The 16,644-nt window shown below is 42.5% G+C and overlaps 1 protein-coding gene across 3 annotated transcripts in view; it reads right to left on the bottom strand.

Moving 5' to 3' along the window:
• The window catches only part of brinp1 (bone morphogenetic protein/retinoic acid inducible neural-specific 1), a 178,636-nt gene that overhangs the window by 92,123 nt on the left and 69,869 nt on the right, over positions 1-16,644 (bottom strand). For all 3 annotated transcript variants that reach the window (XM_061799798.1, XM_061799797.1, XM_061799799.1), the window contains one exon: positions 2,495-2,685. In XM_061799798.1, the coding sequence (XP_061655782.1) occupies positions 2,495-2,685 (191 nt within the window). The remainder of the gene's footprint in view (positions 1-2,494; positions 2,686-16,644) is intronic.

Below are 16,644 nucleotides of genomic sequence, written 5' to 3'. Positions count from 1 at the left end.
GAGTGCTGTTAAAGCGGGTCTACATTAAAGGTTCAACTGTATTCTAAAATTAACGGAATAATTTTGAGTAAAAATTCAGCAGGTAAAATGTAAAGCGTGAAGGAAAATACAGTATGTCTTCATAGAATGTCACATTTTGTATCGACCAGGATAATCTCATAAGGGGGCAATGAGAATACACAGCAAAGTGCCATTTGACTTGATCGAATTGGCCCAGAAAACTAAGGATCATTAAGAAAATATGCCGCATATAAACCCAAGAATGTCAATGTATTCTACAGTTCTTCTATTTCTATGTTTCCATATTACACTCTAATGGTCCAACCACTAATGACACTCTTTACACTTGACCAAGGAAATTTAAGTTGCCTGTGAAAATTCACTTCTTCCCTACCCTCGTGTATAATGATTCTTGAGAGCATAAAAGTGTAGGTGGCCACACGACACATTAGCCTCTTCTTCATGATTTCTAGTCTGCTGAGCACCTTTATTGTCCTCTACAACTGTGTTCTTTAATGCGCAATCCCAAGAGTGAGATTGTAACAAGTGTATTGACCTGCAACTTGAGAAAAAGGGCCTCAAGGTTAAAAGACGGATGGTTTGGATGTAAAAAGAAAATGAAAAAAAAAATGAATGAATAGGAATTCTGCCTTTTTGGCCTGTGGGACTCCTGAGGCAGCTGATGGGTACCGGCTGGCCAAGCGGAATGCAGCTATGGTGGTCGCTGAAGCAAAATCCCGGGCATAGGAGGAGTTCGGTGAGGCCATGGAGAAAGACTTCCGGATGGCTTCAAGGAAATTCTGGTCCACCACCCGGCGTCTCAGGAGGGAGAAGCAGTGCACCATCAACACTGTGTATAGTGGGGATGGGGCACTGCTGACCTCGACTCGGGAAGTTGTGAGTCGGTGGGGAGAATACTTCGAAGACCTCCTCAATGCCACCGACACGCCTTCCCATGAGGAAGCAGACTCTGGGTTCTCTGAGGCGGGCTCTCCTATCTCTGGGGCTGAGGTCACCGAGGTGGTTAAAAAGCTCTTCGGTGGCAAGGCCCCGGGGGTGGATGAGATTCGCCAGGAGTTCCTAAAGGCTCTGGATGTTGTGGGGCTGTCCTGGTTGACGCGCCTCTGCAACATCGCGTGGAGATCGGGGACAGTGCCTCTGGATTGGCAGACTTGGGTGGTTTTTAAGAAAGGGGACTAGAGGGTGTGTTCCAACTACAGGGGGATCACACTCCTCAGCCACCCTGGTAAGGTCTATTCAGGTGTGCTGGAGAGGAGGATCCGTCGGGAAGTTGAATCTCAGATCCAGGAGGAGCAGTGTGGTTTTTCGTCTTGGCCGTGGAACAGTGGACCAGCTCTTCACCCTCGGCAGGGTCTTCGAGGGTGCATGGGAGTTCGCCCAACCAGTCTACATGACTCCGCCAAGGCTGCCCTTTGTCACCGATTCTGTTTATAACTTTTATGGACAGAATTTCAAGTCACAGGCGAGGCTTAGAGGGGGTCCAGTTTGGTGGCCTCAGTAGTGCATATCTGCTTTTTGCAGATGATGTGGTTCTGTTGGCTTCATCAAGCCGTGATCTCGAACTCTCACTAGAGCAGTTGGGATGAGAATCAGCACCTCCAAATCTGAGACCAAGGTCCTTAGTCAGAAAAGGGTGGGTGGATGGTTGTGATTGACTGCAATATATAAAATACGTTTTGAAATACAGTATGTCTAGTAAATGGTCTTAATTAATTTTCAGATGTTCCTGTTCTTACTGTATTTCAATATGTTAATTATTATTTATGTTAATAAAAAAGCATGCGTTAAAGTTTTGAACGAGTAAATTAGACTGATTATTGATTTGCATTTTTTATCCCCATGTTCCCATACACTTAATCTTTTTATGAAAACGATAACTATTTTGGAATTATGGAGCCTTGCCTTATCTGCTGAGGTGTTGGTGAGCTATAGAAGATTTTCAGATTTCAAATTGGGACCTGGGACTCTTTAAGTTTTGGTAATGACTGGGTTAGTGTTTGATTCAAAATGTCAGAAAATAGGTAAAAATGTTGTTCAGTTCAAACTCATGTCCATGAATGTTTTCATTTGCGTAAAACACAAAGATGATTTCTCTGCTTTCCTGGAGGACTAATGAAATCAGAAAGTATATACATTTCAGAGGCTTAAATCAGAGAATTTTGACTTTTTAAAATAATATTTTAAAAAAATGGTTAAAAACGTTGTTTCATTGTGTTTTACCTCAACCAGAGTTTGACAATTTGGTTATTTAGTTCCTTGGCCACTATGGAGAGAAGGAGATTTAAATGTGATAGGATGATATTTGCTCATAAAAGTTTGCTTACTCCAAAACTATTTCTCCCCCTTAATTTTGAAATGTTGGCACCACCCCTGCATGTTAGCAAAACACTAAACACATAGAAGAGGCATTTTTAAAGTTTTTGTTTTTCTCCTTACCCCTTAATCATTATCCAAAGCAGTGAAGCTGTCTTACCTCCCAGCGTGGCCGAGATGAGAATATGGGTCCCATATTTTTTAATGATGGTGTGGATGAACTGCTGCGTGGTTGGTCTGCGGCCGAGCAAGCGGACGCTGCGCTGGAACTCGGGCATGAGGGGCACGGGATTCCGGATCAGGTCCCGCCTTTCGATCGCTGTGTTCCTCACCTTCCAACGTGCAAATTCCCTAAATGCGGGAGAACAACAAAAAAATCGTGTCAACAAAAACTAAAATTTAACACTGTGAGCACCAGTGACATCTTGCGTGTGAATGTGATTGACATGCGAAAGTGCGTGTCAGTGACATGAGTGTGTGAATGTGATTGACACGTGTGCATGATTGTCAGTAACGTGTGCGTGAGCGCCATTGACGTGAGTGTGAATGTGATTGACATGCGTGCATGAGCGTCAGTGACATGAATGCGTCACCGCCAGTGATATGCGTGTGTGAGCACCAGTGACATCTGAGCGTGAATGTGATTGACAGGCGTGCGTGAGTATGATTTACACGTGTGCGTGAGTGTCAGTGACATGGACGCGTAAGCGCCATTGACATGCGTGCGTGAGTGCCAGTGACATGAACGTGTGAGCACCAGTGACAGGCCTGCGTAGTGCCAATGACATGGGCGTGAATGTGATTGACATGGGTGCGTGAGTGTCAGTGACATGAACGCGTGAGCGCCAGTGACATCTGTGCGTGACCGCCAGTGACGTGTGTGTGAATGTGATTGACATTTGTGTGCAAGCGGCAGTGACATGCTTGCGTGAGAGCGTTTGACTAGTGTTTATAGGAGAATTTGACAAGCGTTCATGAGCACGTTTGAGTAGTGTTTATGAGAGGAAGACTTTAGGCCATTCGTATGAGAGTGTTTGACTAGTTTATATAAGAGTATTTGACAAGTGTTCATGAGTGTGTTTGGCAAGTGCTTATGAGAGCCTTTCAGTAGTTTGTGTGTGTGAGAGCATTTGAATAGTCAGTGTGAGAGCTAATCCTGAATAATGTCCCTAACGGCACCTCATACACTAGATGGAGGCAAAGCAATATTATTTTACACAGGACACGGCTTTGTCTTAGAACAGTGAATACACGTGTTTTTCAGCAAATAAAGGATGATGTTTGCCCTAAATATCTGCAAATAGGTGAATCTGCAAATGTTGAATAGCAGATATGCTGGGTTTACTGGATTGCTTACAAACTAAGAGCGTTGAAAACAAACTTTTTGTCCTTGTGTAGTTCAAGAAGTCAAAGAACTCAAAATATTTGAGCTACAGCAACTGTTACCAAAGGTCAAAACAGGACATCTGAATTTGTATTTCTTCTTCTGTAAGTTTAAAATGTTCCACTTTTACTATCACTATGTGCTGAACTTTCCCTTAAGCTGACAACAATCATGTTTGACAGTAGTGAATAACATAAAAATGTATCTGTCAGATTGAGCTTACAAAATATTTGTGTGGGAGCTTTCGCAGCATATACTCATGAGACCACCGAGACGCACGTCAAGAAAACAAGAGATAGAGAAATCTCTGTTACTCTGTGGCAGAGCACCTATAAGCCTGAGGATAAAAGTGCCAGGTTTTCTACAGCTGTCTGCCATGCTGAAGCGCTAAATCAGACGCACTGTCATTGAGTCAATAGCTCCCGCCTGGCCTATTCAGGAACTAAAATGTCTAAGCATGATTAGACATTCAGGTAAGAAGCCGCCATTGGATGGAACATCATCTGTATGGAGAATGTGCAAAATGGCGCACACCACCGGCATTTTTCGTTTCCAAAAATGAGCTTAGCTGTTTCTCTCAGCTAGAATTTTTATGACTATGTATTTTGTTTTATTCAAACAGTATGTTAATCCAACATTACCCGGATGCTATGCAAAGGCTCCGCACTTTGAGTTCTTTCAAGTTTAGGGTAAACGAAAACAATTAGGGTGTTTTGACTAAAGCTTATGCGGAATAGTTGATTAATTGCCATTTTTATAATAATATTTCTCAGAATGTTCTAAACTCCTTCTTTCAATGGTAGTGTCGTATTGACCAGACTACAGAGGTCCTCTGTTTATGACTTAGTTCCGCTCCTATGCCAGTGAATTTATATCCGCAAGAACATAGTAGTGAAGTCATAATTACAGTAAAATATCCATCCATCCATTTGACGTACCGCTTATCCTCACTGGGGTCGCGGGCGGGCTGCAGCCTATCCCAGCTATCTTCGGGCGAGAGGCGGGGTACACCCTGAACTGGTTGCCAGCGAATCGCAGGGCACAGATAAACAAACAACCATTCGCACTCACATTCACACCTACGGCCAATTTAGAGTTTTCATTTAACCCACCATGCATGTTTTTGGGATGTGGGAGGAAACAGGAGTACCCGGAGAAAACTCACGCTGGCACGGGGAGAACATGCAAACTCCGCACAGGCGGGGCCGGGATTTAAATCCCGGTCCTCAGAACTCTGCTAACCAGTCGGCCACCGTGCCGCCATAATTACAGTAAATATTTGAATGAAAAACACTTCTAGGCCATCCATCCATTTTGTTCTGCTTATCCTAGGTCAGGTCTTGGGGGGTAACAATCTGAGCAGAGAATCCATGACTTCCCTCTTCCCAGCCCCATGGTCTAACTCTTCTGGGGGGAACCATTCCCAGGTCAGCCAGGATACAAGTTACCAGCTCATTCTGCATTTTAGGGTACCTGCTCACGTTGTATGTTGCCACACGGGGCAAGAGCAGTGACAATGCTCCAGCCACACACAGATCACAGCATCCTTTTCCGCACAGAGATGTCTCCACGCGAGACTCATTACGCCATATTTAAAGGCAATGAGATGAGCCACTCTGATTGGCGGCGAATGACATCGGTTGTGTCCAGCCCACCCTTTTTTAAATAAACCAGTTTGCGCGCCTCTATGAAATTACGAAAACTCGGTCCGCGTAGATTTACGCGGCTGAGGAAAATAGAAGACAATAGAAGACATAGTCTCTCCTTGGTCTTAGCCAGGGACACCTCACCAGGGAGGTGACCGGAAGGCATCCTTACCAGATGCCCAAGCCACCTCATCTAGCTTCTCTTGATGCAGAGGAGCGCTGGCTATATAATATAATAATGTTAATATAAAACAATTTTGGCTTAAAATACCAGAGGCTAGTTTAATGTGGACAGAAAAAGTGATCGTTTTTTTACATTTTTGAAAAAGTCCCACTATTATGAGAACAAATTAATGTGTTTTTTGTTTTAAATGAGCAATCGATTATGTTGGGAACCTGGTCAATTTATTACCCCATGTAATTGAAAATGACTTCCACACAATCAGCAGAATTCTGAACCGTATTTTTAAAATTTTAATACAAATTTACTCTCATGTGTCACAAATAAATACAACTTCATTATTAGAACTTTACAACTTTTTTTTCTTTTAATATTACTACTTTTTTTGTTGTAGCCAAGTAAAGTAGTCCTTTGCCTCAATTTCTTCAAGATGTTAAAAACATAATTCTTATGAATAAATTCAACAAATTCTTAAAACAGTTTTAAGAAACTTGACTTGATTCTGATAACAGTAGAACTTTTTCTTTGTTATTAAACGATTTAAACTGTAAAATACAGTATATTCCCCACTTCTTCAGACAGCAAACCAATTGAGAGCGAATCATCTGCACCTCTGCTAGCTGCAGCCAAGTAGTGCACTACATTATGATTCAGTTGCTTCAAGACACAATTAATCGACAAGAAATTCCACACAATAGACAGAGTTCTTTCGATTACTATGCCCATCCCTACTTCAGTAACTACTTCTATTATTAATGGCCAGAGCTTATTAGTTTGATTAATGATCTCTTACTCCTCTCTCCTACTTCAAACGCAACACTACTAATTGCCTTTTGAAATGTATAAAATACAAATAGTACATCACACTTGTCATTTACAGTTGCTGCATTTTAATTCTACTTGCATATGCTGCTTGGTGTGTGTGGTTTTTTGGGGGGAATGAGGACATGACTAATTAAATGCACAGCACTGGTCAGAAGAACTGGTTAGAATACTGTAAAAGGACCAGAGAGATTAAAATGAAAAGGCATGTTGTGACCAGCACAATGTGAAGAAGTAAATGAATGTGTAAAACAATCATTAAGTAAAAAATAAATGGATACACCTTTGTGCATGAAATGCAAAAGGTAGATTTTCAGGTACGAATGTTCCTTCATAGTTAAATTACAATGTATTGATGAAATAAAAATATTTAAAACAATAATAAAATAAACTTTAAAACCAGTTGTCTTAGTAAAACGTAACTGACATTCTTCCATTGAAATACAAAAAAGATGAAAAATTCAAGTACACTTAATATCCACTTGTCATATACATTCTGTTTCAAATTATAGTGTCGCCAATTTAGCAACTTTTTTACTATATTTAGACTTTTTTGACCCCTCCAGTGATCTCTATTTTTCAGAAAAAGCGATGAGCAACAAATGTAACAACTTTTTGTGATGTTATTGGAGACTTCTGGAGACTCTGAGTTTCAATGCTGAGCAGGAGATGTTCACCCTTCCACATTCAGACTGCAATTTAACGGAGCTTGTGCAAAGCCACCACTGGCTAATTTAACCAACTGCCCCGCATTCCCCTTTGGCTTTGAGATGATAGTTAACATTTGATGAGTAGACAAGCACTCCTGAGACACAACTACAGCATTCAAAACTGTAACCGTCAATTTTCCATATTATGTCCACTTTAAAGTGAGACGTCCATGTCCATACATCCATGACTTAACCTAATCTAGCGGGCAACCCAAGTGGGCATATTGGGAGATGTAAATTATTCATTTGATCAAGCACTGCCATCCAAAATGTGATACACAAGCTCTCTCGCAAATTGATAAGCATAGAGGAAACCCATGTATCACTCCCACGACTTGACGACTTCAGCTGCTTAATGAACAGTGTGGAAAACGACACGTCACCATTTCCAAACTTCAGGAAGTAGCTCATATCCATATCAATATGTTCTGTATTAGTGTAATAATCACTGACAAAACATGCTTCCAATTCATGCCTTGCAAGAAAGAGTCTTTAAAAATTCAAACATCAGGGCAATATCCTTTGTTTTCGGGCTATCAGTTGACTTGCAGAGATTTCTCCAGATTCTCTGAATCTTTCGATGATATTATGGACCGTAGATGATGACATGCCTAAATTTGTGGCAATTTACATTGAGATACATTGTTCTCAAACTGTTGGATTATTTGCTCACGCAGTAGTGAACCTCGTCCCATCCTTGCTGGTGAAATACTGAGCCTTTTGGGGATCATGACAATCACCTGTTTCCAATTAAGCTGTTCACCTGTGGAATGTTCCAAACCGGTGTTTTTTGTTGAGTCTTTTGTTGTCCCTGTCCAAGCTTTTTTGGAAAGTGTTGCAGGCATCAAATGCAAAATACTGAATACTGTATTTGCAACAAAAAAAAACGTTTATCGGTTCAAACGTTAAATATTATACTCCTGGAAGCCGTCACCTTATCATGGGGAGAAAGAACAAGATCCTGGATACAAGCGGCCGAAATGAATTTCCTCCGCACGGTGTCCGGGCTCTCCCTCAGAGATAAGTTGAGAAGCTCGGTCATCCGGGAGGATCTCAGAGTAGAGCCGCTGCTCCTCCACATCGAGAGGAGCCTGATTAGGTGGCTGGGGCATCTGATTCGGATGCCTCCCAGACGCCTCCCTGGTGAGGTGTTCCGGGCACGTCCCACCGGGAGGAGACCCCGGGGACGACCCAGGTCACGCTGGAGAGACTATGTCTTTCGGCTGGCCTGGGAATGCCTCGGGATCCCCCCCGGAAGAGCTGGATGAAGTGGCTGGGGAGAGGGAAGTCTGGGCGTCCCTGCGAAAGCTACTGCCCTTGCGACCCGACCTCGGATAAGCAGTAGAAAATGGATGGATGGATCGACGTTAAATATTGGTCTTTGTAGTGTATTCCAATGAATATAGGTTGAAAAGGATGTGCAAATCGGCGGCACGGTGACCGACTGGTTAGAGCGTCTGCCTCACAGTTCTGAGGACCGGGGTTCAATCCCCGGCCCCGCCTGTGTGGAGTTTGCATGTTCTCCCCGTGCCTGCGTGGGTTTTCTCCGGGCACTCCGGTTTCCTCCCACATCCCAAAAACATGCATGGTAGGTTAATTGACGACTCTAAATTGCCCATAGGTGTGAATGAGAGTGCGAATGGTTGTTTGTTTATATGTGCTCTGCGATTGGCTGGCAACCGGTTGAGGGCTGGGATGGGCTCCAGCACGCCCGCGACCCTCGTGAGGAGAAGAGGCTCTGAAAAAGGATGGATGGATGGATTTGCAAATCATTGTATTCTGTTTTTATTTCCATTTTAAACAATGTCCCAACTTCATTGGAATTGAGCTTTGTACAACATTAACCTTAAAAATAAATTACAGATGATCTGATTTCTTTTTAATAGCCACTCAGTGAAGCAAAATCAAACCCATGCGGCAAAGACTCATGTAACAATCCAGGTGAAATTTAGCTCCTCCCTGACATTCAAAAACCTTAGAACATCCATCCATCCATTTTCTGAGCCGCTTAGCTTATCCTCACAAGGGTCGCGGGACCTTAGAACATGAAATGTATAATTTCAACATACTTCCTTAACACCAATTACTACAGCAAACCACCAATAGGTGGGAGTTCACTGCATTTCTGTCAGGAATTCTAGTCAGATTTTTACTTTTCATCAGAAAAAAAAATAACAACAAAAATAAGCAAAAGAAAAGCTAAACTGAGTTAATGGGAGATTAACTAAAATCTTGCTTGATTTGTTGACATCAAACTCCAATTTTTTGTGTGTGACTTTAACAGTATATTTGGCCAAATGTAGAATTTCACATCCTCAGGGGAATTCTGCTGTATAAACTGTACATAATTGTGAGACAGAGCAAGCACTAAACCCAACGGTATATCAGTAAAAAAGTGGAAAAAAATAAGGATTCTTTCACCACGTCTTTGTGGAACTATAACTTACTGTCGTCAGATTCATTTCCAGTGAATCCCACTGGTTGCTGGTAAAACCTTAAATGATGGCCATATGCGCTCCAGACCTTGTGCCCCAGATTAAGCATGCCAGCAGATGGAATGGGGAAACATGATTCAGTGTATTACTCCACAGCTCCAAGACCACTTTAACGACCTATCACGGCACGTAAAGAGGAGACGAATGGCACAGTGGACTGCATAGGAGGGAGGAAATTGGAACATAGGTGATTATTGCTTTATGGGGTTCCTGTAACTCACGGGGTTGGGCTACATTCCGTAGGTGTGTCACACACAGATTTTACAAGATGACAAGCATAAAAAAATTAAAGAAATAAAAAAATAAAATCTAATTTAATCATAAATTATTAACTCTCACTGGCGTCCTTGTATTTGTGTCGGGGAATGAATGGTCATGACTTTTGCTCTTCATCTACCTCTCGGGCTGTCACCCAAAAACAAGAAAAAGATGGGAGATCCTTCACAACGTGCTTCGATTTTGGCCTACAAAAACAGGCAGTGCATATTTATATTGTTGTGAAGTGCAGGCGTTAACCTCACTTCACTCATTTCAAAACATCGACACCGAGCAAATATAAAAGGGAATGCGTGAGTCTTCAAAGTCACAAAAAGAGAAAGCTCTGATTTGCCAGGAAGTTTTGGCCATGAAATATTGATGAAGAGCGAGTCCAGTGTCTCGTGTCTTTGAGCTACATCTGTGCTCGTTAGCGACACGCAATTCAAAATCTCATGAATGTGTACTTACAATTAGCCAAATCCATCCATCCATTTTCTGAGCCGCTTATCCTCACAAGGGTCGCGAGAGTGCTGGAGCCTATCCCAGCTATCATCGGGGAGGAGGCGGGGCACACCCTGAACTGGTTGCCAGCCAATCGCAGGGCACATACAAACAAAGAACCATTTGCACTCACATTCACACCTACGGGCAATTTAGAGTCTTCAATTAATGCATGTTTTTGGGATGTGGGAGGAAACCGGAGTTCCCGCTGAAAACCCACGCAGGCACGGGGAGAACATGCAAACTCCACACAGGCGGGGCTAGGGATTGAACCCCGGTCCTCAGAACTGTGAGGCAGACACTCTAACCAGTCGCTCACCGTGCCACTAGCCAAATCCAATAACGACTAAAAAGATTTTACGGAAATTCACATCAATTTGGGTCTGTGTTATAGATGGGCATTTGACCAATTTTCTTTGATCATCTATAATGAAAAACAAAAAGTATTTTTTACAGTATATAAAAAGATACGAGGGTCTCATTGTGAATGTTCTGAACTATTGTTGCAATGCCAATTTTGTATTAGGCAGTATAATGCTGCCATACCGCAGGTCTGCGTGGATGTAGTTTAAGTTCCCACAACTGATGTCATGTTGTTCTTCTTGTTCAGAATTAATCAATGGTGGCTCTGCTTGTAGCTAGCCCTGTTAATTTAGCTGGCTACTTTGGAGTATCCCGTCTGATAATTTAGTATCCATCCATCCATCCATCTGTTCTCTGTAGGGTGACCTGGAGCCTATACCAGCAGACTTTGGGTCGGGAGGCAGGGTCTACCCTGGACTGGTAGACAGTCAATCACGAGTTCGTACATAATAACACAGAATCATTCACATTCACACTTATGGACAATTTTGACTTCAATGGCAGGCCCAGACCTTGTGACCCCATCCTGCCTCAAAGTCTGCGCGGACCAGCTCGCTCCAGTCTTCACACAGATCTTCAACAGATCTCTGGAACTGTACGAAGTACCATCCTGTTTCAAATGCTCCACCATTATCCCAGTTCCCAAGAAACCTGCAATCTCGGGTCTGAATGATTATAGGCCTGTTGCCTGGACATCTGTGGTCATGAAGTCCTTTGAACACCTCGTGCTGGACCACCTCAAGAGCGTCACAGGTCCCCTGCTGGACCCCCTGCAGTTTGCCTAACAAGCAAACAGGTCTGCACTTCATCCTAGAACACCTTGACAGTGCGGGGACCTACACCTACAGTCCTGTTCATGGACTTCAGCTCTGCGTTCAACACCATCATCCCTTAACTCCTTTCCTCCAAGCTTCTCCAGCTCAGCGTGTTGCCTGCCATCTGCCAGTGGATTTACAGCTTTCTGACAGGCAGGACACAGCAGGTGAGGCTGCGGGAGGCCACCTCATCCACACACAACATCAGCACTGAGGCACCCCAAGGTTGTGACCTCTCTCTACGCGAACGACTGCATCTCAACGCACCCGGCTGTCAAACTCCTGAAGTTTGCAGATGACACCACTGTTATCGGCCTCATCAAAGACGGTGACGAGTCTGCATATCGACAGGAAGTGGAGCGGCTGGAGCTGTGGGGCGGCCGACACCACCTGGAGCTGAACACGCTCAAGACTGTAGAGATGATCGTGGATTTCAGGAGGCATCCTTCACCACACCTGCCCCTCATGCTCTCCAAATGCCTTGTGTCAACTGTCGAGACCTTCAAGTTTCTGGGAATTACAGTCTCTCAGGACCTGAAGTGGGCGATCAACATCAGCTCCGTCCTCAAAAAGCAGAGGATGCACTTCCTGCGGCTTCTGAGGAAGCACGGCCTGCCACAGGAGCTGTTGAGGCAGTTCTACACAGTGGTCATCGAATCAGTCCTGTGTTCTTCCATCACAGTCTGGTTTGGTGCTGCTACAAAAAAGGACAAACTCCGACTGCAATGGACAATCAAAGCTGCTGAAAAGATTGTCGGTACCCCCCCTACCCACCCTTGAGGACTTGCCCGCTGCCAGAACTAAGACAAGAGCATGCAAAATCCTCTTGGACCCTGGTCATCCTGGTCACCAGCTCTTCCAGCTCCTTCCCTCAGGTTGGCGCTACAGAACAATGCAAACTAAAACTAGCAGATATTCCAACATCTTTTTCCCTCTTTCCATCAACGTCATAAACAGCTAACCTACAATTCCATTGCAACATGCTGCCAATTCTTTGTCTTGAGTTTGTTGTCACATTTCTGTCAGGCCAATTATACATTACTCGTCCACTCACTGTGGTAGTCTCGCCACGCTGCACTATTTGCATATCTGTTGTTGTTGACCAATACTGGCCACTCATGCCAGAGTAGCATCTGCACCACTTGCACACTGACTGAGGAGTATCTGCAACATTTGCACAATCGACATTGTCCCAGATTATCGCACTACTCGTCACTTTAAACTACGTACATTCCTTGAAGTCTCGGCACCCTTTCCACAATGGTCATTGCACCGGACTATTGCTATATTAGTCATATGCATCTTTTTGCACACTTGTCAAAAAAATGAATAAATAAAAAAAAAACATGTACCGGCATTACCAGATTACTAGCAACCTTTTATTGCTCAGTGTTTTTCTCAATATCTTTATGTCTCAAAGGTCTGTTGTCGTACTAGAGCGGCTCCAACTACCGGAGACAAATTCCTTGTGTGTTTTTTGGACATACTTGGTAAAATAAAGATGATTCTGATTCTGATGAACCTATCATTGATGTTTATGAAATTTCGGAGGAATCCAAGAACCTGGAGAAATCCAGCACAAGCTCGGGGAGAACATGCAAACTCCACAAAGATGGAGTAAAAAAAAATAAACTCTCGACTCTGAAACAGTGGTTTGAATGAATGCTTTATTATGAAGCTTTTGTACATACAATCAAATGCGCAGCTTGTCGTTGCTGAATATTTACTAACTGTGTGGTTTTCTTAAATAAAACGGGCAGGAATTGGTTAACATACGTCACATTCTCGCAAATTCACACTCTCGCGAGCGTGAAAACACCTAAAAATAGTGGCCTCCATAAGCGAGCAAATGCAATGTTTTAAACAGATTATTTAAAATAAATTTTTCATCGATTTAAGTCAACTGCAGTTGATGCAGAAGATATGTGTATTTAGAATATAAAGGTTTGATAGTTCCCCTTTATTCAACAATCATTTTCACATGATAGGCGGTTACACTTCCTTCCCCTTACCAAATAGGGTCTGTGCGCCAAAAAAATCTGAATAAATGTATTATTACACCCCTCCTACCACACAATCAAAATAAAGCTTTATCCTTTCATCAAATTTTATACTCATCCTTTGTCTAAACACTGCTTTAAGGCTATCCAGATTTGTAATGGTTTACATGTGTATTTGTGCTTCCACAGAGCCAAGAACATCTTTTATTTTGTGGGATATTTTGTTCATGTGCAGCTACTTTTAAATCATCCTTTTTTCAAATGCAGACTTTGACACCTTTGGCCTTTACGACGACATCTTGTTGGCTTCAAATAAAAGTTGGAAGAGAGCTGATAACCCTCACGCTTACAGCAGAATATCACATTTTTGTTTGCTTTGATTCATCATAAACGTGGTTTTCCTCGAGTGAAGACGTTGTTTTTCCGGTGCTCAATCTAATGAAGCCCATGTTGGAACAGTCCAAAATAACCGCTTTGATATTTTTATTATCGCCAGTAAACAGGAAGAGGATCACCCCCCCAAAGGCTCTTGACTCTTTTACTGATGTCTCCTTTTGGGCTTCCAGTTGTCTTTCAATCACGCTGAGCCATTTTTCCCTTTTAATTGGTTAGAGGTTTTCTCACAGTTAAAATGTTCAAAATTGTTGTCAGACTCATGCTTGCAATTGATGTTGATGTCTTCAAGAGTTCAGAGCCCAGAGGTTCAGGGATATGTTTTGTGGTTTTCACATGTGAAACACATGCTGCAACAACGCAATCCAAGGATGATCTGCCATGGCTGCATACATAGTCTGTGTACAGACTGCAGGATGGAAAACATGACAATACATGCCAGGTAAGATGTCAAGAAACTCTACTATGTAGGCTTTCTGTTATGTGTTTAACGATAATAGTAAAGTAGAACAGCACTGTTTCACAAAGCGTGTGATGTTATAAAAGCAAATTTTGACACTTGGTTCATTCCAACGAAGTAACGGTGCCTCAGTTCATACACTGTTTACGGTACACCAACAGTCTTGGTATGGACATGGCAGGCTCAGTTGGGCCTAAACATCATCACAATGCGGGGTTTTTGTGCTCTAAATAAGACCTCAGTATGGCTCCAAAGAAACTGAAACCTGCTAAAGATAGTGTTATTAGCATGCCTAATCATATTACTGTTTAAATAAAAAAGGAGGAAATAATCGCTCCAAATGAGAATACCATTGATGTTTGTGATCTCACTGTGCAGTTGGGTTAGGCAAATTCTACCATCTGTAGCCTACTATTGTAACAATATAATACATTTTTATCGTGCTTTTCTCAACACCCACAGACCCTCCTTGGCCCTCCCACAGCAGGAGGAGTGCCTAGCTAGCCGGCTAAAGTAGGAGGCACCAGTCTTAGCGACCGAGTGTTAAGCACATCAAGAGAGGTGAAAGTCTGTCCGATTTTCACCTTCAGCGACAGTACAAGAGCTCGCTGGTGACAGTGTCAGCGAGACCTTGTGGTCCAAAATTTCCTTGTAAATCCTCACCTTTTCCTTGCATTTTAACATGCCGTCTTCCACTGTGGCTAGACAGCTTTCTTTACGTGCACCATGGATACCGCTAGTCCAAAATGGCCATCACGTTCCACAATCGAACGCGGTTCCCAAAAAATACAGTACAGTACGCGAAAAGGCTAAGACATTGCACAGTGATTTGCTAGCGAACGCACTGAATTATTTCTTCATGATAAAGTACTGTATGTATTCACTTATTTCTATATTGTTCTGTATTCATTTTTAACCACACACCAATACAAGTAATGTAAATATAACTTTGTTCTGGTGCTGGAATGGCGTAATTGCATTGCTGTTCATTTCAGTGGGAAACAGTACCCCGTTTCGCGAACGTTTCGGACTTGGTTAATTTCATGAATCAAGGTTTTGCTGTAATTGCATTTTTTTTTAAATTACATTCTCAGCAATCAGATGCCATTTTGATTTTACTTTAAATTCAAAGGATAGGCCACACGTCACACAGAAAAAAAACATGTTATTTCCAAACTGAATCAGTCATCTCTTGTCCTTTACCATACAACATTTGAATTCAGTAATGACGAAAGGAGAAGGAAAAAATCCTCACGTTGGCACAAATCGTTTTCACCCCGCTCCTTAATTGTGCCTTTGAATGAAAAATAAACATAGGGAAGCCACAGCGGGCAAACGAGTCCCGCTACGACGTCGCTTTGGACTTGTTTTTGTAAAATAAGCAAAGACAAAAAATTAAAATAAAAAATGGAAAGCCGCATATATTTTGTATTGCGGACATGGAAGAAAAACTCTGGATTTCACTTAAGCAAAACTTAATGAAATGTAAATCCTAATGGAATTGGCTGTGTGGTGTGTGCATTTGTGCATGTGTGTTGAAAGCGTCGACTCCTCCTGTCGCAAACAAGACAGCATCGGGTTTCATGCTTTGATGAAGGATAAACCTTTCATTTTCAGCCATTTGTTCCACTACCTATTTGTTCGGGATGACTTGACTAATACTTCAAATGGTGCAGGAGACGGACACAATAACGAAGATGTCAGCTCGGGCTGTTCGTCTAGCGTTGAAAAAAAAAGTGTCCTGTCACATGACAAAATGCTTCTGTGAGGGAAAAACGTACAGTATGGATGTCGGATTTGTACGAACACAGCAGAGATAATTAGCGACTATCAGCAGTCTCGTCACTTGTCAAACTATTTTTACATGAAAAGGTAATGTTAATTGGACGTTAGTGTGATTAGTACAAAATGTGACTGGAGAAAGATGACATTGTCCAAGATGCCTTGATTATGCAAAGGAAGGCTTTTTTTTTTTTTTTTTGCTTTTTCCTTTGCTTTCTGTTGCTTTTGTGACACACACAAAAAAAACTAGCCGGGCAGCAAACTTAACTCACACACCAATTTTTGCTTTTTCTTTGACCTTTTTGTGAGACGCCAAAAGATCACGGCACAAAGTAGCTGGCCGCCCCACTCCATGCATGTTTTGCTTCCTTTTGGCTTTCTGTGTCTCATTTTCTTGTGACACTTAATCCAAAAGAGGCTGTTAAAATAATGCACAGAGCTGACAACCTAACTCTGTGCATGTTTTGCCTTTGGCTTTTTTTTCACCTTTTTGTGGCATT

This window comes from Phyllopteryx taeniolatus, chromosome 15 (genome assembly GCF_024500385.1).
Source record: "Phyllopteryx taeniolatus isolate TA_2022b chromosome 15, UOR_Ptae_1.2, whole genome shotgun sequence".
Taxonomy (NCBI): domain Eukaryota; kingdom Metazoa; phylum Chordata; class Actinopteri; order Syngnathiformes; family Syngnathidae; genus Phyllopteryx; species Phyllopteryx taeniolatus.
Note: the sequence above shows the minus strand (reverse complement) of the source record. Positions and strands in the feature narration are given on the sequence as shown.